General features: G+C 51.6%; 1 protein-coding gene across 1 annotated transcript in view; it reads right to left on the bottom strand.

Moving 5' to 3' along the window:
- PEPD (peptidase D) overlaps nt 1–22,101 on the bottom strand; it is a 108,663-nt gene that overhangs the window by 71,998 nt on the left and 14,564 nt on the right. The window contains exons 4-7 of the mRNA XM_004765202.3: nt 19,711–19,774; nt 13,450–13,497; nt 11,693–11,754; nt 1,470–1,514 (exon numbers count right to left, since the gene is read on the bottom strand). Of these exons, the coding sequence (XP_004765259.1) occupies nt 1,470–1,514; nt 11,693–11,754; nt 13,450–13,497; nt 19,711–19,774 (219 nt within the window). The remainder of the gene's footprint in view (nt 1–1,469; nt 1,515–11,692; nt 11,755–13,449; nt 13,498–19,710; nt 19,775–22,101) is intronic.

Genomic DNA, 22,101 nt, shown 5'->3' with positions numbered 1-22,101 from the left:
AAAGTTGGGAGGTATTCTTATGAATGCGGAATCCACCTCAGAGCCTTGGAAATGTCGCTAGAATGAAAGCAAAGTTCCAAAGTAACAAACTAATGACTTCCCCCTCAGGAGATGCTGGAGCGTACAACCCAGCACGGTCTCCAAAGCACCCGAACCGTAAGTGGCCAGGAGGGAGTGTCACACGTGGGGTGTAAGCGGGTGTGGGCCCATTCCTGAGTATCCAGGATTTGTACTTCTGTCAGCTGGGAGTTGCAGAGGGCAAACAAGAAACAAGAAAAGGCAGCTGTGTACCGAAAGGACACAGGCCCCGTCCTCAGAGCATGTGTGGCTGCCAAGAAAGTTCCCACAGTCAGTACGATGCCTATGACGGCACTCCGATTTCCACCTCTGGCCCAGCCTCGCTCCCATTGGAACCTGCTGCAGACTGCTCTTCCCAGTCATCCCTGTCCTGGTGACATACTATCCAGCTGTTCAGGACAAAAAAACTGGAGTTAGCTTCAACTCTAGCCTTCACTCACGTCACAGCCAGCTCCTACCAGGGGCGTTCCCCTTGCCCACCACTCTGTTCTCAACTCGTCACAATACCCTTCCACAACCACCTGGATCCTGCAGCAGCCTCCTAATTAGCAACCCGTTACCTCTCTTGCCCTACAACTGAGTCTCCAGTCTGATTGCTTGGGTGGGAGGACCACTTCCAAGGCCCACAGAGGTGATGCCCACCCAAACTGAGAAAGTTTACCCTGCTGTGACCCAGCAGAAACCAGATAGGCTGCAGGTACAGCAAGGAAGGAATGGAGGTAACAGAAGAATACATACAACAGGATGCCAACTTGTCAGGACATAGAAGCAACATGAGAAAACATGTTTACCTTTCTTCTAATAGGATTATGTGTGATGTTTATTTTCACTCTTTTCATTATCTATTCTAACTGACCATATGAGCATGGCTCACTCATGGCAAGGGTTTTTTGTTGTTGTTGTTTTTTGGGTTTTTGTTTTGTTTTGTTTTTTAAAGATTTTATTTTAAAGATTTTTATTTATTTGACAGAGATCACAAGCAGGCAGAGAGGCAGGCAGAGAAGGAGGAAGGGAAGCAGGCTCCCTGCTGAGCAGAGAGCCTGATGCGGGGCTCCATCCCAGGACCCCGGGATCATGACCTGAGCCAAAGGCAGAGGCTTTAACCCACTGAGCCACCCAGGTACCCCGGGCAAGAGTTTTTAAAAGTCTCCTAAATAAAAGATGAGAGAAATTTAACTGACATTCAAGTGACTCAGGCCCTTTTGGAAAATCAGACCAACTCTCCTCTCTCTCTCTCTCTCTCTCTCTCTCACACACACACACACACACACACAACCACACAGAAGAGAGCTGTCCTGGGGACCATCTTGTCTGAGGTGGCAGCAGCAGGGTCTCTCAGCCTTCTGAGTGGAGCACAACAAACAGCCAAAGTAGTCACAGGCAATACTCACCACTCCACAATTTCCGGATGAAGAATGGTATTATTGACATTAAACCTGTAGAGGAAAAACAAATCAAGTCTATTAGTTCAATGGTCTATCAATCTTCCTGCAAGAAATACCAAGGCATACCAAGAAAGGGCATGACCCAGAGAGGGCCCCAAGCTTTAACTTCATGACCGTCTGTCCCACAGAAGGCCTGCCGCTCACTTCCTGAAGCAGACTTGCAGCCAGGCCAAATGCTCTAAATGCAGTTAGAGAACAAGCTGCTTGGCTGCAGACCACCCTCCACTCTCGCTAGGTGGACCTAGCAGCCATAGCTGCCTCTGTCAAGTACACCAACATACACACAATAGGAGTCCCAGGAGAAAAGGAGAAAAATAAAGGAGAAGAATTTTGGCCAGTGGTGGGGGCGGGGGGGAGAAAGGCCCCAAACTTCACCAATTTAATGAAAAACATGAATCTATACATCCACAAAGCCCAGTAAGCTCCATATAAGATAAATCCCAAGAGACCCACACTCAGACGTATAATCTAACTATCAAAAGACAAAGATAAAATTCTGAAAGTAGTAAGAAAAAAGTGTGTGACATATGAGGAATTCTCAGTAAGATTAATGGCTGATTCCTCATCAGAAACTATAAAGGCCAAAAAGGCACAAAGATGAAAGGGAAAAAAAATGTGTCAACCAGGATTCTATATCCAGCAAAGCTATGATTCAAAAATGAAAGAAAAATTAAAACAGTCCCAGATAGACAAAAGTACAGAATTCATCGCTAGAAGACTTACCCTACCAGAAATGCTAAAGGGAATCTTTCATACTGTAGTGAAAAACACAAGAGTAACTTGAATCCACATAAGAAAAAAAAAGGCATCGATAAAAGTAATGACATAGGCAAGTAGAGAGACGGGGTAAATGTATTTTTTTGGAACTCCTTTCTCCACCTCTCTGACTTAAAAGACAACCATATAAAGTAATAATCATAAATCTGTGTTGACCAACGGAACAGGTGAAGACACAATCTGTACACGACAACAACACAAGGGAGGGGACAACATGGAGCTCTACAGAAGCAAAGCTGTTGTACGCTACCGAAATGAAGTTGACATTAATGCAAACTAGACTGTCGCAAGTTTAAGAGGTCATTTGTAATCCCCCGGGTAACAACTAAGAAAATAATTAAGACATACAGAAAAGGAGATGAGAAAGGAATGTACTGCAAAAAATCAATTAAGTACAAGAGAAAGTGGTAATGGAGAAGCTGAAGAACAAAAATGACATATGACAATACAGAAACTAATAACAAAATGGAAGAAGGAAGTCATTCTTTATCAGTAATTACTTTAGATGTAAACAGATTTGATTTTCCAATTAAAAGGCAAGGACTGGCAGAAGGAATCAGAAGACATATGATACAAGTAAACACTCTAAAAAGACACACTTCAGAGTCAAAGACACAAACAGGTTGAAAATGAAAGGATGAGAAAAGGTGTATATATGGGGCGCCTGGGTTGCTCAGTGGGTTAAGCCTCTGCTTTCGGCTCAGGTCATGATCTCAGGGTCCTGGGATCGAGCCCCGCATTGGGATCTCTGCTCATCAGGGAGCCTGCTTCCCCCTCTCTCTCTGCCTGCCTCTCTGCCTACCTGTAATCTTTTTCTCTGTCATATAAATAAATAAAATCTTTAAAAAAAAAAAAGATTAGTTGACTATATTAAAAAAAAAAAGGTGTATATATGCAAACAGAAACCAAAAGGGAGCTGGAACAGCTCTATTCACATCAGACAAAATAAGGCTTAAGACAAAAAAAATTTACTAAAGATAAGGACGTTTTATACAAATTAAAAGATCAATTCATTAAGAAGTCATAATAATTATGAGCCTATACACACCTAACAACACAGTCCCAAGATCCAGGAATCAGAAACTGACAGAACTGAAGGGAAAATAATTAAACCCACAATATCTGGAGACTTTGGTACTCTGCTTGCAGTAAGGACAGAACAACTAGATGGAAGACTGACAAGGAAACAGGAGACGTGAACAACACTGTAAACCAACTAGACCTAACACACATCTCTAGACTACATCACCCTACAGGGGAATACCCATTTTCTCAAGTGCACATGGAACATTCTCCAGAATAGATCGTACGCTAGGCCATAAAACAACTCCCAACAAACTTAAAAGGACTGAAATCTTATTGAGTGTGTCCTCTAAGCACACTGGATGAGATTAGAAATCAATAACAGAAGAAAGATTCACTCATCTGTGGAAATTACATTTTACAACTCCGTTGGTCGAGCATCAGACTCCTGAGTTGAGCTCAGGTCATGATCTCAGGGTCATGAGATCAAGCCCTACATCAGGTTCTGCCCTGAGCGTGGAGCCTGCCTGGGATTCTCTCTGTATCTCTCTCCCTCTGTCCCACTCCCCCAATGCATGTGTGCACTCACTTTCTCTCTCCCTCTCACAAATATAAATCAAAATCTTTTAAAAAGAAACTAGAAGAAAGAAGAAATTAAACCCAAAGCAAGCAGAAAGAATAGAATAATAAAGATTTGAGCAGAAATAAGTGAAATAGAAAATAGAAAAACAGTAGAGAAAAATCAATGAAATAAAAATTGGTTCTATGGGGGGCGCCTGGGTGGCTCAGTGGTTTGGGCTGCTGCCTTCGGCTCGGGTCATGATCTCAGGGTCCTGGGATCGAGCCCCGCATTGGGTTCCCTGCTCCGCAGGAAGCCTGCTTCCCTCTCTCTCTCTCTCTCTGCCTGCCTCTCTGCCTACTTGTGATCTGTCTGTCAAATAAATAAATAAAATCTTAAAAAAAAAAAATTGGTTCTATGAAAAGATCAACAAAATTTACACTTTTAGACTGACCAAGAGACAAAGAGAAAGCTCAAATTATGGACCAGAGATTTAAAAAAAAGGGGGGGGGACATTATTACTGATTTAACAACATTAAAAGGATTAAAGGATTATAAGATGTCTTTTCTATATGGCAATAACTGGATAACTGAGATGAAGACGACAAATTCCAGGGTGCCGCAATTAAATGTTTGCCTTCAGCTCAGCTCATGATCCCAGGGTCCTGGGATCGAGCCCCATGTCTGACTCCCTGATCAGCGGGGACTCCACTTCTCCTCCTTCCTCTGCCTCTCCCCCTGCTTGTGCTCTCTTTCTCTCTCTCTCAAAAAAAAAAAAAAAATAATAATAATAATAATAATAATAAAAAATAAGTAAAATCTTTTAAAAAGAAAAAGAAGAAGAGAAATTCCTAAGGACACAAACTACCAAAACTGATACAAGAAAAAAAAAATCCAAATAGACCCATGACAAGTAAAGAGACTGAATTAGAAATCAAAACCTTCTCACAAAGAAAAGCCCTGGATCCAATGCCTGCATCATGAATACCAAATACTTAAAAACAAATTGACAACAATCCTTTTAAACTCTCACTAAGACTAGAAGAGGAAGGAATACTTTTCGACTCATTCTACAAGTTTGGAATTATCCTGATACCAAAACCAAAATATCACAAGAAAACTACAGGTGAAAATCTCTCATGAACATTGGCACCAAAAAACCTCCAACAAAATACTAACAAACAAAATCCATCAAACAATCTGACCAGGTCAGATTTAACTCAGGAATGTGATTACTTCAACAGACAAAAAGAATCAAATATAATACACCATATTAACAAAATTTAGAACAAAACCACACAGATGTAGAAAAAGGATCTTATAAAATTCAACAACCTTTTGTGATAAAAACACTCAATGAACTAGGAAGACAAGGGTACTTCCTCAACCTGATAAAGGTATGTACAAAAAACACACAGCCTACATCAAAGTTCATGGTCAAAGATGAGAATCTTTCCCCTAAGATGAGGAACGAGGCCCTTCCTCTCCACTTCTGTTCAACACTGCCCACAAGAAACATTTATTATCATAGTCATCATACACTGGAAGATTCAACAATTTTCAAAGCACTGAGATACAGAAAATTCTTACTGATTACAGCAGAATTAAAGAAATCAGTAACATAAAGAAAACTATAAAATCCCAATTTGTTTAGAAATTAACCAATAGATTTCTAAAGACTCGCTGTTCAAAAAAAGAAAAAAGAAAGAAAGAAAGAAAAGAAAAGTGTGAAATGTCACAATGCCCAGAGGAAAACTGATAGCTCTAAATGCATTTGGTGGAAAACAACATTGAAAATAATGATCTATGTGGTACCTGGGTGGCTCAGATAGTTAAGCATCTGCTTTCAGCTTAGGTCATGATTTCAGGGTCCTAGAATCGAGCCCCATGTTGGGCTTTCCGTTCAGCAGGGAGTCTGCTTCTCCCTCTCCTTCTGCCTCTCCTGCTTGTGCTCTATCTCTCGCAAATGAACAAATAAAATCTTAAAAAAAAAAAAAAAAGAAAGAAAGAAAGAAAGGAAAGAAGGAAGGAAGGAAAGAAAACAATGATCTAAGCTCCTATCGCCAAGCATGACCCTTTCTTTTCTCTCAAGAAGCTAGAGAAAAGGGGCGGCTGGGTGGCTCAGTGGGTTAAAGCCTCTGCTTTCAGCCCAGGTCATGGTCCCAGGGTCCTGGGATTGAACCCCACATCACGCTCTCTGCTTGGTGGGAAGCCTGCTTCCTACTCTCTTTCTGCCTGCCTCTCTGTCTACTTGTGATCTCTGTCAAATAAATAAATTAAATCTTTGGGAAAAAAAAAAAGAAAAAGAAAAAGCTAGAGAGAAAACAAACCTAAAGAAATTAAAGGGAAATTAAAAAGCACAGAAATCAATGAAATAAAAGGCAAGCGTAAAGAAACATCTATAAAGCCAAAAGTCGTTCTTTGATAAGATAGACATAATGGAAAGGGGACCCCAAGAGATAAAAAGATCAGGTTGGGGTACATCATGTGTGACCCAGAGCTCAAGCTGGCAGTGAGAGAGCTGGGGAAGCCTGGCACACAGCCCAGCACAAAATGCAGGCCTCGGCAGAGAAGCTGGGGCAAGCCTTCAACCCCCTTCAACCCCCTAAGCCTGTTCCATCTCCAGACAGGATATCATACATAGGGCATGCTAGCTCATGACCAAGCAGGAAGTCTCCTTGGCCCCCGTTACTGATGTTTGAAAATACCTATCTAATGCCATGGTTATGCAGCTGACACCCCCGCTGCTGGCTGAGCCCACTGAAGAAGGAAGGACAGAGGAGAGAAGTGGGAAGGGGGCATTAGCAGGCTGGGAGGATTCCAGACCTCCAAAGCTTTGGGGACTCCTCAGTACACAAATAAGACCAACTCAAAGTCACCTGAAGTGTTGTACAATCAAAGCCCTACTTGTGAAATATCAAAGAGACCACAGGCAGCCAACATGGTTCAGAGTCAAGAACAGAGCAGCAGATGACATAAATCAAGATGACAACACAGACTCTGCCTCCCATTTCCCCAAATGTCACTTTGACGTTAGGAAAAGCAATGGCCTGTCTACTCAGCAGGCAAACACAGCAGTAAAATTTCACTTTACAAAATGTACGTACACATACCAACATGCTCCTCCGGACACATGAGCAGCAAAGTGACCCAGCACACAAACACAGCTGCAAACACAACAGATACGATGAACACGCACCCAGGCAGGCACATACTTCAGAAGAGGCACAGGCACACACACACACACACACAGAGACACACCCAGACAGGCATACGTTTAGACTAGTACACAAAGATCCCCCCTAACTATACACACATGCAGAAACACACAGACTCATGCAAAAGGGTACTCAGATACAAAAATAGAGAAATATTCAAGACACACACAGGAGAGTCCAAAAGGCGTTCCCCACAGTGTTGACAGGGTCTAACTTGGGGTGATGAAATTCGGATATTCCTTGCTTTTGCCTGTTTCCTAGTCAGCATTTTCTCTAACGAGTATGTATTCATTTGGGTAACAACAACAACAAACCCACGGATGCCTGTGAGGGTCGGTTCAGCCTGAGGGACGGGTGACCATGGGTGAGTGGGATGGGCCCAAACGCCCCTGCCCCTGGCCTTCCCCCTGCAGTTTCTAACCCCGGAAAGAAGATGAGGCCCGCTGGAGAACATGCCCCACAAGGCTGCCCCACTGCCCTCGCCAGCTAGGGGCTGGGCTGGGTTCCTGTGTCCTCCTGGGGACCCATGGGTCGTAATGAGAAGCTCAAGTTAACCAACACTACCTTGATACACAAGTTAACAGAAACCACAAAGCCAAGTCCCCACCCACCGACCCAACACACACAGACCGGAATTCTGTTGTGATCATCAGGTTCTAACAAAGTCCCTCTCTTTCCTGGGTTTAAAAATTCCCATCTTTGGATATTTATATCCCTACATCAGCAACCCCCAAATTCAGCAATTTCATATTTAACTGCTTATTTAAATGGAATTAATTTGTAACCAATTGTCTTCAAATATGCAAGGCAATTTAAGTAAATGCCACAAGATAAGATATATGCTTATCCTGAATAACCAGCTGATGTAAAATATTGACCATATTTCTCTCTTAGACAACGACGCAAAACTGAGCCCTCAGCAGCTCACTGCCCTGGCCCAGGGCTCCCAAGGAATCTTTGGGCTTCAGAGGGAACTGTCTCCTGCACCCCTGGGGGCCCCCTGGCCCTGCAGATTGTCTTCTTCTCCACGGTCAGCCTCTCTCTCTCTCTCTCTCTCAGGACAACCTGCTCCAAAGTCTACCTCCTCAGATGCTAGCAAAGATTTATCATGTCTGCCTTTGCTCCCAGGCTACAGGAACCAACTGCTCCAGGCAGCCATGGGAGGCAGCCCACAGAGAAAGGCCCCATGCCCTCCTTTACCACACCCCTACCCTCTTCACCTCAGCTCCGGCTAGCCCCAGCCACAGAGCAGCCCTGGCCACAGAGCAGCCCTGGCCATGCCCTCAGCAGGACCTGGAAGGAACACCTGACCCCAATCTCCAGCTAGAGCCCATGGGGTGTCTGATCCTTCCCCGCCTCCTGTGGGAGCTCTCCCTGCTCCAGTGTAACCACACATGGAATTGTGGCCTGGGCCAGAGCCCAAACTCAGCATGAAGCCCAGCTGACTATCCCCACCTGATTCTGTCACCCCAGGGAGAACAAAGACACCCTTCCTGGTGACCCCAGGGGCTGTGCGTCATAGGGAAATCCCAGTGCATGTCAACCACCCCCACCCCACTCCTCTCCGCTGCTTCCGTCTGCTCCCGGTTCTCCAGCATCCTCACCAGTGGGAGCCTGGGCACACTCCCTGCTATGGGCATCAACTGGCCTGTCCCTGATCTGAGGAGCCTGAGAGAGTTCTGAGGTCTCCCAGGACTAAAACCACAGCCCCACCAAGGTCACAGACCCAGAGGCAGCTAACACTGAGAAGCCAACTTGGAGAGAGGGTGACAGGCGACTGCACAACTGGACAAGCACCCAGGAGGTCTGGACTGGGTGGACAGGTGAGGCCACTGTTCTACGAGAAGCTCCCTTCTCCCCCAGGACCAAGGGACAAAGGTCGCCTGGGATGGCCCAACAGCATAAACCTAGAGCCCAAACTTCTGCCACGGCAGGTCAGTCAAAAATCCAAGACATGAGGTATTTCAGAGACGTTCAGAAGGGTCAAAACCCAAATTTCCAGGAATAAGACGCTTTACTAGGGCAGTAAGAAGCAACCAGTGATAGACACCGATGGAAAGTAGGACAATAGCAAGCCTCATCTTGCTTAGGAAACAGGCTATTATTACCCACAGCAAACAGCTGGAGACGTGGCAGGCAGGCAGTCGTGGCTGAGCAGACGCAGTCCTCAAGGACAATGGCAGAAGCCATGAGGGAACCGAGTCGAGGTGCTGGCAGCCAGGTGAGTGGGAGGTGGGGGACTGAGCAGCACCCAAGAGCCCGCGAGTACAGACAGGACCTTCCAGCAGGCAGCTGGAGACAGAGACCGGGGTCCGAAGGCGTATCTGTGGCATGCAGGATCGAGCACCCACCACAGGTTCCTACCCCACAGGGAACCCGAGAGCCGAGCTCCTCGAAGTGGGCCCCAGAGGGAAGGGAGGGAGGACCAGAGGCAGGCCAGGTACTCTGAAGCAGGGACACATGGAATGGCTCTCACCAGCAGCGTGTCAGCCACGCTGGGGACCAAGCCCCTAGCACGGGCCTGCGGGGGCAGGCTCTCGGCCCAGTGGGGAGAGGCCGGGGAGTACCCCAGGGTCAGCCCCATCCGGACTGAACTACAGATCAGAGAGGGACCAGCCAGGGCCTGGGGAGCACAAGCAAGGTTAAGGCAGAGCCCGGCTTTCCAAAACAGCTTCCAAATGCTGGGTGGGGTGGGGGCTGGGCAGCACACAGGCTCCTCCAGGCTCTTGGTGGAAGCTGAGGGGTCCCACGGAGCAACAGGGGCCAGACACTGAGGTCTGCATACATTCATGGCAGGACTCCTTCTAGGGAAGAGGCCTCAGCTTCCATGGCCCACTGACTGTGACATCCCTGGAATCTTCCCACACCTCCTCTCTGGGAAAACCTGGGGAACAGCCAGCAGTGCTCTGCTCTCGGGGGTCACATCCAGAGCTCCCTCCCATACGTGCCACACCACCTGCCAGACCTGTTCCTGGGGTGCTGGGGAAGCAGTCTTGGCACCAGAAGCCTCTGGAGGGGGCAGGTGAAGAACCTGCAACTCACTGACACCAGGAATCTTCTGATCAGTGATCCCGAAGCCCACCCGGCCCACCGCACAGATGCAGAGACCAAGGTTCAGGGAGCAACGGGGCTGCATGGGGATGTGCTTATGAATGAGTGAACACCTGTTTCCTGAGCACCAGCTCCATGCCAGGCTCTGGGGGAGGGCAGGATTCCATTTCCCCCCTGCCATGGCAAGCCCCAGCAACACCATTACACATGGTGGGGGGCTGAGGCTCAGAGGGCAAGCTCTGTTAAGGTCCAAGCACTGGTCCGCGAGGTGACCATGAGGGCTCCCTCCTCCCACTCACGACCCTCCCCACGAGGCAGAGACCTAGGGAGGCTGGTGAGGCCAGCCCATGGGAACAGAGATGTTGGTGCTGGTTGAGGCAGGCCATGCTGGGGGACCAGGGGAGGCTGGGCCCAGGCCTTTTGCTCTGCTCTGGGGATGGGTGGGGTTGGGGGGGCTGTTGGCGGAGGAGGGGGGTGGGCAGGAGATGCTTGGAATGGCAGCTCCAAGGCCAACATTTCAAGGAGCGAGCACGTGGCTACTCTGGGGAAATTCCCAAGAGGATGCAGGGATTTGAGCAACGATAAGCAAACAGGACACTCGCCCCCAACCCGTCACTCTTATCATTGGGGGAGTGATACATATTTATGAGCTCATAATCCTTCCTAATCACCCCTACATCACACAGACGCACCAACTCCCCATGGCTCGGGCTCATACATAATTATAAGGCACTTCCTTTGTCACTGCCTCAGTCCACCAAAGGACGACAGGACGACAGGACGACAGGACGCAGTGGCGCAGATTGAGTGTGGTGGGGGGGGAGCTGGGGATGGAGGCCCAGAATCAAGGCTGGGGGCAGTCCACACTCAGCAGCCTGCGAGAACAGGCGCCTCCCCGCCCCCCGCAAGGGCTCCTCTGCCACTGCCTGGGGCTCCACAGACACCCCAGGGCCAGTCCCCAGCTGGCCTGGGGACACAGCCCAGCTGGCAGGAAGCACTCTCCAAGGGCCTTGGTGTAAGGGAGACAAGGAGGGCAAGGTGCCCTACTTCCGCCCCACATCTGCCTTCCTGCCTGGAGAGGCCCAGGCCGGGGAATGGGGTTTGGAGGACCAGCCTGGAGCTAAACGAGGGAGCGAGGGCAATTAAGGGGGTCCCTAGCTGAGACTGGGGCAACAGACGACTCAGGCTGGGAGAAGTCAGTGCCAGGACTGAGGGGAGGGGCTGAGAAGAGCAAAGACCACAGAGCTGAGAAGAGGCCTCCAGAGGGAGAGCAGGGCCCCTCGCCCCGCACACGCTCCCCAAGCCCTGGCCAGTCGGCACTCGCACTGCGGAGCTCAACAGAGAAGCAGAAGTTGAAGCGATATTAGGCAAATCATTTTTCTAAACATTTCCTCAAAATACATGATCCAACCCCTTTAGCATCCTCCTGTTTAGCTTGTGTTTAGCTTGTGCTTGTGTTTAGCTTGCAGACAGGGCAAGGCCTCCCAGTGAAGAGGTGAGCGGGGGAGGAGGGAGACCATTCCAGGGGCCCCGGAACTCACTTGCTGATGCCCTCGAAGGAGGCCTCCCGGCACACACTGCCGCTGTCCGTGTTGACGCCACGCTGCAGAGACACGGAGAGCAGGAAAGGCAGACTCAGCACATGGGGCCACCCCACAAGGTCCCCACCACCTGCAGGGGAGGGCCTGCCCCCCACCATCCAGCCTCAGGAGCCCCCACTCCAGCCCAGCAAACTCATCCCTTCCTGCCATTCAGGTAACCCCCAGCCAAGCCTGCCTTCCCACCCCTGCACAAAGGCAAGCTGTCCATTCTCTGCCGCAGCTTGAACATGAAGGAAAGGAAAGGGACCCACAAACAGCATCCCAGGGGAATGAAAGCCTCCTGCATCAGACCCCTTTGCTGAAACCGGCTCAGACTGTGCAGGCACAGATGGGGCTACGAGACTGCTCTCCCCGCCACCCCATCTGCTCTCCCAGGCTGGCCCCATCTCCCTCAATGCACACGAGTGTGCACACACTCCCCACTGACAGGACCCAAAAATCTCGGTCAAACCCAACCCTCCTGGAGACATAGGAAGGACCCAACTCTGACGTGATGGGCACTTCTCAGTGACACCACGGAGCTGTGGTACCTCCCTGTCCTTTCCCTGACTGGGAGGGGACCCCCAGTGGAACTCAGGAGAGGAGACAAAAGAGGACTCAGAGAAAAGCATGTCATCCCCGGCGAGGCAAGGCATTCTAAACTGCCCTTCCTCCTCAAGAACGACAGGCCAACACTGAATAATGTCCCCTAAAGAAAACACACCGGGCCATCTCCGACCACAATCATCTCACGTAATCTTCCTGCTCGGCCATCAAAACAGCAGAGCGGAAAAGAGACACCATGTGAAGTGCTTTAAAAAAAATTAATTAATTAAAAAATAAATAAATAAAAGAACCAAGAAGAACTATTTCTGAAAAAGAATCGATGAACGAGGGAGGGAAGGGTCACTCTGGGAGGGAAGAACGGTTGTACACGTTCCATATTTGAAACTCCCCAAGGTCGAGAAAGTGCAAGAAAGCAGGCTTCTTCTCTGAGCCATTTCACAGCCTGAGGAACCCCACAGCCCTATGTAAGTCACCAAGGGCCCCCCGTGGACCCCAACCCAACCCCAGGCCATGGCAGACCCTCGGTCTAAATTCTAAATCTGATGCCCGACAATAACCTCGCGAACTCACACCACGGTGTGTCTTTTAAAATCCTACTAACAGGGGCACCTGGGTGGCTCAGTGGGTTAAAGCCTCTGCCTTCAGCTCAGGTCATGATCCCAAGGTCCTGGGATTGAGCCCCACATCCCCGCATCAGGCTCTGTTTAGCAGGCAGCCTGCTTCCTTTCTCTCTCTCTCTCTCTCTCTCTCTCTCTCTTTCTCTGCCTGCCTCTCTGCCTACTTGTGATCTCTGTCAAATAAATAAATAAAATCTTTAAAAAAAAAAAATTCTATTAACAATGGAGAAGACAGGCGGTGGAAGCATACTGACATCCTTATCCACAAACTCCACAACTCAGCCTGACACAAATACACCCTCCAGCTGCGTCTTAACCCTCTGTAGTAGGCAAGGTGTCTTCTGGCAGGACCTGGCCCATCCCAAGGACACTGGAGGATGGAGGACGTGGTCCCGGTTGTATTAGCCACCCTGAATGACGTGTCACCACCTGTTACTGATGACCATTCCTCCTGTTTCCCAATCCTCTACAGGGGCAGGCAGCTCCCTAAAACCCTTCCCCATGGTGTCCGGTCCCTGGACACTGGCCACTTACCAAAGTGAGGAGGACAGAGGGGTTCTGTGACGTCAGGACGCTGGCGATCTGAAAGGTCAGAAAGAAAATTCCACTTTAGAACAACCGCAAAGACATCTGATAGAGGTGACAACGCCACCATGGCTTAATGATGGCAGCTCATGTTTACGGAGCTGGTTGTAAAAACAGGCAGTGATATTGTTGCAGATGAGAAGACGGAGGCTTGCAGATGCCGGAGGACTTCTGAACGCCACATGCCTTTCAAGTGGCAGGCAGGGAGAGACACCTATATCAGGCACAGCTTCCCACATGCCTCTGGGCCCCACACACATCCCAGGCTTCATACCGCCGGGCCTGCCCAACTGACCCCCACCCCTGCCGGGAGGCCAGCACCTCTGTCCATCTGCTCCCTCTTTTTTTTTTTTTTCATCTGCTCCCTCCTGAAAGACCTGTTCCTACTACATCTCAGGCACCAATCCCAACAGCCTTCTGTCCCCAGGGCAGATACCTTCCTCCCTGTACCCCCATGCAACTCCTAGACTGCATGGAGGAAGCTTCCCCTGATCCCACCCTCTGTCCCCAATCCCGCATCCCCACTCTCCAACCCTGCTCCACCTTGACCCACTCAGGCCTCGCATCCCTGCATTCTGGCTGCTTCCTATCCCAGCCCCATGAATGAGTGTGCCATGCAACCTCGTCTCTCCGTGCCTCTGCTCGGGCTCTGACCCCTGCCTGGAATGCCTCCTCCCTGCTCATCAACCAGTGAGGCCCTTTGTTTCCCAGACAGGTTCTTCACTCCCTCATCTCCTGCCCTATTCCCTTGGCAAAGTGCCAACCATGCTGCTTTAGCTGTGACATTTGTACCCGACAGCGCCAAGCACCCTGGTGGGAGCACTTTCTTCCTCTCCAGGCCCCCCACGCCGCAGTCTGCCCTACAGCTTGGTTACCGAGGCCCCTACTGTAGCTGAGCCCCCCGTTCCCACCCAAAACTCATTTGAGCCCTGACACAGGCGAGCGTGAGAAGGATTTGTTGTTTGTTGTTTTAACAGCTTTCCTGAGCTATCACTGACATGCTCTACAATGCACATATTGAAAGTGCACATTTTGATAAGTTTTGACATATGTATATACATGTTTTTTAATACTGAGAGGCTCCCAGAGAAAACCCAGAATATACTGAAAACTGAAAGATGGTAAAATACACCTACAATCTCCTCCCCAGAGACTTTTTATCTCTGCACATGAAAACAGAGATCTGTAATGACATCTGGATCCTATGAAGTTACACACTTCACTTGCTTCCTGAGATGAAGTATTCTCTAACCGCGTGATTTTTACCAGTCACTACCGGCCGGGGAGGGGAAATGCCCAGTGAGCCGCCGATCATGGCCGTGGTCACTCCAGGCATCATCTCATCTAACCACCCGGGAAACTGGGGTTACTCAGGTCCAGATTTCACAAATGAGAAAACAGGTTCGATCATTTGCCCAGGTTCACAGTTACAAATGAGCAGAAGCCAGAGCTGAATGTATGGCTGTATGGCTCTCTTCGTGGACACGGCACAGTTCATTCATTCATGCCTCTGCTGGACACTTTAATAATTTCCAACAATTAACTAGCAAAGTGATGCCTCGATGAACACTCTTCTGGACAAGTCTATTTCCTTAACACAAATCCCTTTAAAAATGTATTTCCTTTAAAAAAAAAAAAAAAAAGGAGACTCAGTGACACCTCTGGGTGGAAAGCCATATGCTTCCTTGAGGTTTCTGATGCTGGCGGCCAGACAATTCTCCAGATATGCACCAACTGCCCTCCCCCAATGGCGCACAGGCCCCGCCTCCCCAGACCCTCCTCTCTGACTCTGGAACTGCAGACCCCCAACCCCACCCCCCACCCCAGCCTCTGTGCTGCACACATCAACAGCTCAGCTGAATCCCTGCCACTTCTGAAGGCCCTCCTAGAGGAGGGGGATACTCATTAGAAGGAATAAGAGCCCTGCGTGTCGGGCCTCTGGGTGTGTTGTCACGTCGACATGAAGGGTCTCCATTCATGGGCACAGAACAGCTCTGTCAACGATGGCAGTGAGTAGGCAGCCAGGGACACAGAGAAGGGCCAGATCCCAAACGTGTGGTCTGATGGTCTTTCTCCCAGCGCTGGCTGGGGACACGCTAGTTAGGAATGACGGAGAAAGCAGGCCGCTGGATGCACGGCCGGCCAGAGAGCTGACACAGCGGGCAGGCTGGGCATCTGCAGGCTCCGGCAGCGCAGCATCTGATTGACCACAACTGCCTGCATGGGCCCTGGTTACCTCTGTGGTTGAAACACCTCTCCCCATCCAGCAGCTCGTTCTGACCTCCTGCATGGAGACCCACTAGCACTATGCTCTCAGCAGCCTCAGAGAAAAAGGAGACGGGGCTGTGCCTGTGCATCAGCCACTCAAAATGCAGCTCTAGCACACAGGACAGCCCAGCTCTGTCAACACTGGGCCAAGTGTCCTCAGAGCGGTGGCCACTGGGGACCCATCAGCTCTCACAGACCAGTGCTGTTTAATGTCCTGGATGTGCTGCGTCCCGCGGCCAGCATCAGTGTCCTGGGCAGCCATGCCTCTCTGGCAGGTTGAGGGAGATGACACAGGCAGAACTGATCAGAGGTTTGTGCACAGGGACCCTCCCCTAGGGATGATCAGAGGCTGCCCGCGGACCCCTCAGGCCCCTTCACGCTCGGGGCCCCAGCCAGGCCTGCAGGCTACCCTTCTGGGGTGATGCGCCAGAGAAGCGGGCAGGGCAGTCCGTAACCAGTGCTGCCAAGAAAGCCCGCGCTGCTCGAGGGAACCGGGCTTTACCCCACAGGCACCCAAGCTTGTGAACTGTGCTGGAAAGCCTGGCTGGGGCAGGCGGTTAAGCATCCAACTCCTGGTTTCAGCTCGGGTCATGATCTCAGGGTCATGAAACCCAATCCCACGTTAGGGTCCACACTCGGTATGGAGTCTGCTTAAGGCACTCTCTCCCTAGTGCACACACACACTCACTCTCTCCAAAGTGAATAAAACAATCTTTTTAAAAAATGAACTGTTTTTCATGGCCGTCTGAAACAAGGGTGCAACTTGGTGGCTGGCAATGCGTCTAGAAATCTGAACTTGCTTCTCAAATGTAAATGTCAGAAAAGCTCCCAAGTGCACAACGGGCCCCCATGCCGGCCAGCTCCCCTTGAGTCATGAATACCAGCCCTGGTGCTGTACCCGCTTGAAATGCCTTGAAGCACCTCCTGAGGCCCTCCAGAGCTCCCCTTTCTTGGGGGGACCTTCGTTTGCTCTGCCTTCTCAATGATTAGAAGCAGGGTCATCTCCGGGGATGACAGCCGCTCTAGCAGACACCTGCATTTAGTACAGCGAGTGACCAGCTGTGGCCTGGGGTGTGGGCCTTCCTGCCTTCTTTCAGGAAAGACAGGTGTGAAGGGCTTCCCAGCTGTGATTTGCCACAGATGGCCGAGGCTGCCTGACATCAGTTGGGGGCCGGCACCATAGAACTGGCCTGGGGAGCCCTTCCCCGATGCAAGGGGCTTCCTGTCACCTTTCATGAAGGAGCAGGCCCCAGGCATCTCAAAGGCCTCCCAGCACAGGTGTCTCCACACAGCAGGTTTAGTGTCAGGCTCCATTTCAAACCACAGAAAACCAAAGACTCTCGGGAGCCTTGGTCATCCCCTATGTCTGATGGGACAAATGCAGAAGTGGAGGCCCTCTGGGGTCCAAAGGTCCCGGGGTTGTCCTGTAACTCTGCTGTGCCCCAGCTAGGAGGCTGTAGGTGAAGCCCATCACCTTGGCCTTGGCCTCCTCCTCTGCAAGCTGTAGACCCACCAAGGGACGGGGCGCAAGGGATAAGATCTGTCTCGATGTTACTGGAAGCTGCAGGGGCCACCCCAGAGTAAAGCCGTCAACAGTGAGCCCCTGTCACCAGTAAGAACCAGAGCAGTAACAGGACAGAACTGATGAACCCTGACAGTGATGACAACGGGACACAGCAGATAGCTCCTGGACCCAAGAGCCTGTCCTCCTAACTCCTCTGAAACCTTTGTTTCAGATTCTGCTTCATAAATACAGACTCAGAGTAGCCACTCCCACTCTGTGGGGCTGTGATTCCGCACGATTGCCACAGGCTTTCCCGTCCCAATGCTCCAGACCCGTATCCCTGCATCTGAAGGCCAGCTCTCCCCACTTCTCCCCAGAAATCACAGGAAGAATGGAGCTGAGGCTCCACCAGACATGAAAGCAACGGTAGCTGGGGAGGCTGCAGCACAGAGACGCTCTGACTCGGTGGGCTGAGATCTGGGCTGCCCCATCCAAGTTTCTGGGAAGGTCAAGATCCCCAAGGACAATAATGTTAACACACAGTTTACAGAGGCAGGAGGGATACACCTGCCAAAGGAGAGGGTCAGGAACAAAATCAGAATGAAGGATGGAGCAGGTCACTGCTCCCTAGTACCTAGTACGCACTCCTACTACTTCGAGATACAGGTAAGAGGCAAATGATCTCATCGGGGCATGCAAATAAATGTTCAGACTATTTGAGATCCTGTACCCAAAGAGATCAATACAACAGGTCACATGTGTATCAACGGATGCTTTAAATGCTGTGAGTCACCTCCAGTAACTCGGTACTGGAATTCCAGGACAGAAAAGAAAGATCCATCAAAAGCCCCCTCTCTAAAACCCAACCAGGCAGCATGTACTGTAGACACAGGTGCCCGAGGCCTTGTGGATGCGAACCACACTCCTTCCCCAAGGCCCTCCTCACCATGCACTGCCCTGCTAGTCACCTTTGCCACACACCGTGTCCTGGCTGCTGAGTTCAGCCCTGGGTCTCAACCAGCTCTGACGCCCACACACCCCTGGAACCCGGCAGGCAGGATGTGACAGTAACGTCTGGGGGAAGGGCCTTAGAGACAAATATAAAGCAGCAAAAGGCAGAGTACAGAGCAGAACACAGCCAGCATCCAGCATGTCCCCCGCAGGTCCTAAGAGCTGGGGTGGGAGGGGCGCCAGTGTGGACCAGAGTCAGCAGGGGGTGCAGCGGGCTGGCACAGGCCTCCGAGCACAGGGAGAGGGGTGGGCACGGCATTCTAGGGCAGCAGAACCGGAGCAGGACGGTGTCTCTGTGTGGGAAAGTACTAACGCAGGTCTGCCTGGGGCCAGGCGCCCCCGAGCAGACTGCACCAGACCCCTGCCCTAGGGCTTAGACACACTGCTTCCCATACTGCTCTGTGAGCCCAGTTAGGATCCCTGTGAACCTGCCTCCCACCGGTGTTGTCATTCCCCAACACAGCCTCATCCTACCCAGGGGAAGCGGCAGCTGCTTGGTCTCTAGCTGGTGGGCTCCTCAGCTGCTTTGACACAGACCCCCAGCTCTTAGGTATGTCCATGTGCGATCTGGACCTGGCTGGGAAAATGTGGCATGGGAGGGCCCCAACTCCCACCCAGCAGATCCTGCCAGGCTGGGGGTGGGGCTCGAGCGGCAGGCAGCAGTAGGCACTGACCTTTCGGAGCTTATGTTCTACCCAGCACTGACCTGCACGTGGCATGGCATGGGCGTTTTAACAGCACCCAGGGATGGAGCAGCATTGGGGGCCTTGGTCCCCCAAGGAGACCATAGGGGCACATAGCTGTGCCCTCCCCTCTGCCCCTGCCCTGTCCCATCAGCCGTGGACGTCAAGGGCTGGGGCAGGGGCAAAGCCCTATAAGGACAGTCATTCAGCTACCCAGGTCACATGACACTGCTGGGCATCCATGCTGGGAAACAGATTAAAGCCAGGGGCCCTCCAACTGCACCCCACCCCACAGACCTCTCGAAGTCTGGGGCCTTTCCGGTGGTGGCATCTGTAGCCAGCAAGGGCTGGGGAGGGGAACTCCCCAATACACGAAGGCCCAGGCTGAGCGGAGGGGTGGGGGGTGGGGGGTTTGGGTGTTGGGGGAGGCACTGAGATGAAAGCTGTCCTCCCTCTGGGAAGCTAAGCAGTCACAACCCAGGTACCAGAGGCCTCCAGCCACTGAGTGAGGGACACTGGCCAGGCAAAGGGTTGGGGGGGGTGCTCTTCAGAGAAGTCTGAGGTTCACAGTCCTGCCCGCGCTATCCAAACGAGGGCACTGCTGAGGTGGCTGGCAGCCAGGTGGCGACTTCCCACGACGACGACAGGCAGCCAGGGGCTATGGCAGTGGGAGGAAGGGGGTGCCAGCGTGCTGAGGGGTGAGGGAGGCCTCAGTGGCTCAGAAAGGAGTTGGTTGCTACTGACCTCATCTGTATACTGGACGTCATCTACAGCATACTTCTCCTTGAAGTATTCCTTGGAGTGGATCCTCAAAGGAAAGCACAAGGAACGCCAGGGTCAGGGTTTGACACACTTGGCATAGGTTGCCATCCCACCCCCATGCCCAGACCCTAAAGCCCTGGGCCCATCCCTGTCCCGGCACAGAGCAGGTGGGCCCAACACAGACTCGGAAGCAAAGGGCACTGGGCCACAGAGTGAAAGCTGAACCACATCTGCCTCCCCTGACCTCCCCCAGCTGACCTTGGCCCATCCTCAGAGCCCGTGACCCTGGCCACTTGACCTCCTCCAGCTGACCTCTGCCTGTCCTCAGATCCTGTGACCCTGGCCACCCACAGCATCTGCAGACCACACCTCCCCCTCCACCGCTGATGAGAGCCCACTGGGCTGCCAGCCAGCTTACCCTTTGGGGCATGAAATAAGCTGCCGCCTGGGAGCTCTCCCATGGAGCCTCTTTAGAGGAAAGTTTTAAAATTAACATTTTAAAGAAGTCAATATCAGTATTACTCACTGTGATGAGAAACATTCAAGCTTACTCATCATCCCTGAAAAATCAGCCATGAGAAGACAGAGACAAAGGGAGGAGGAGGCTGGGCCCCCTCCCAAAGGGCTCCCGGTCACAGTCAGGGTCACAGTTGCAGGCCGGCAAGCACCGCCCCACCCCCCAGACTCCTGGTCAGTGGCTGAGTTGATGTCACTGCTGGTGACAGAGCTCACCCGAGGTGGAGCACTAGCCACACAAGGGGAGGGTGTCTCTAGCCAAGTCTAATGACGCACACACACCATCCTGCGCCATCCCACGCCTGGGCACCACATCAGCATGGGGGGATATGCCCCCAGCCTGCCTGTGATCACATGGTATTCTAGTCACCAAGTGTTAGATCCGAAAGAGGCCTCAGGGGAAAACAGCAGATGGTTTTCAGCCTGTGCTTCCTGGACTCTCAAGGGTGAGCAGATGACAGGGGGGTGAGGGTGCCAAGGACAGGGTGCCTGGGGTCGCCTAGAGGGGACAGGGGAGGGAGCACACTTCCAGACTTGGAGAGGACCACCTCCGATAGCGAGCTCCCTGTGTCTCTGAGACACCAGTGACCAGCATCACTGGCCAGGAAAGAGAAGCCCTCTGCCCTCTCTGAGCCCTGCACCACCCCCCTGTCCACTTAAGCATGCACCAGACAGACCATGGTGAAGAAGGCAGCGTGGACCAGGGCACAGATGCACAGGCCTTGGGGACCAGCAGGGAGATCACAGCCCCACGCAGCGAGCACCCCTTTGTCTTCTCTGAAACTGACACTGGGGGTCAAGCTCTTGCTGCTAATTACACTTGCACAAGGCAGTCACATTGGCTTCCACGTCTGAGATAGGACTCAAAAGTTAAACAGCCAAAGTCTGGCACGGCTATTAGCATGGCCTGGAGTAGCTATCACATCAGCGAGATGATAAGCCCCTCACCTGGATGCTGGAGGCCCTGGTTCTCCATCAAGCATGGACAGCTCACTAACCCTCGGTCACTAAATGGTGACACTCTCCGCCACGCACAAAGGCACGTGCCAGAGGGTGAGGTGGGACCATCAGCGTCCTCGCCATGTCCACCCTCGACTGCGACCCCAGCTCCAGGACAGGCGCCCTGCATCCCCAGCGGGTTCCCAACCTTCCTCTGGCCCCTCGTCCCGTCATAGCTCATAGCTGTGACAAGTGTCCATAGCAAACTCCCAGAAGATTTGAGATGTGCCAAGGACCTGCTTATGAGGGATGCTTCCTACAGGGGGTGGGGGAACGACATCTCAGCCACCACCTCAGGGCACGTATGCCTACCTGCCCTGCCTAGGAGTCTCGGTGAGCCTAGACTTGAGTCTCGCAGACCTAGACTTGAGACCCGGGAACATCTCCGTGTACTCAGCCTGAGGTCTTCACAATATGGCACCAGAGGAGATGGGAGGAGGAGGGGTAAAGGGGAGGCCAACGCGAGGTGGCTGTGACCTGCAGGTGGCCCTGGGGCTGCGCACTCACCTGTCCACCCCTGGCCTGCCAGCCACAAACCATCCACTTGCCACAGGAGCTAAGAAGCAGCCAGCGCCAGCCAAATCACAGGAGAGCCTGCTGCTGCCACCCGGATTATCTGGGAGGAAGCGAGGGCGGGTGCCAGCCCCACCACGTGCCCTGTGCCCTCCTCAAAGAGATCGATGGACACAGTCCAGAGCACCTGCTGAGCCACGAGGGCCAAAGCCACCCAACTACCACAGGCCTGGTTCTCAACAGAATGACTGCTTGACAGATACGATCTGAAGAGCTGCAAGCACCTTTTCTGGCACTCTGCGTGCCATTCTTTCCTTAAGGACACAGATAATTCAGTTTGAATAC

This window comes from Mustela putorius, unplaced genomic scaffold, assembly GCF_011764305.1.
Source record: "Mustela putorius furo isolate JIRA1106 unplaced genomic scaffold, ASM1176430v1.1 tig00000174_pilon_pilon_pilon, whole genome shotgun sequence".
In the NCBI taxonomy this organism is placed as follows: Eukaryota; Metazoa; Chordata; class Mammalia; order Carnivora; family Mustelidae; genus Mustela; species Mustela putorius.
This window is presented reverse-complemented; position numbering and strand designations above follow the sequence as displayed.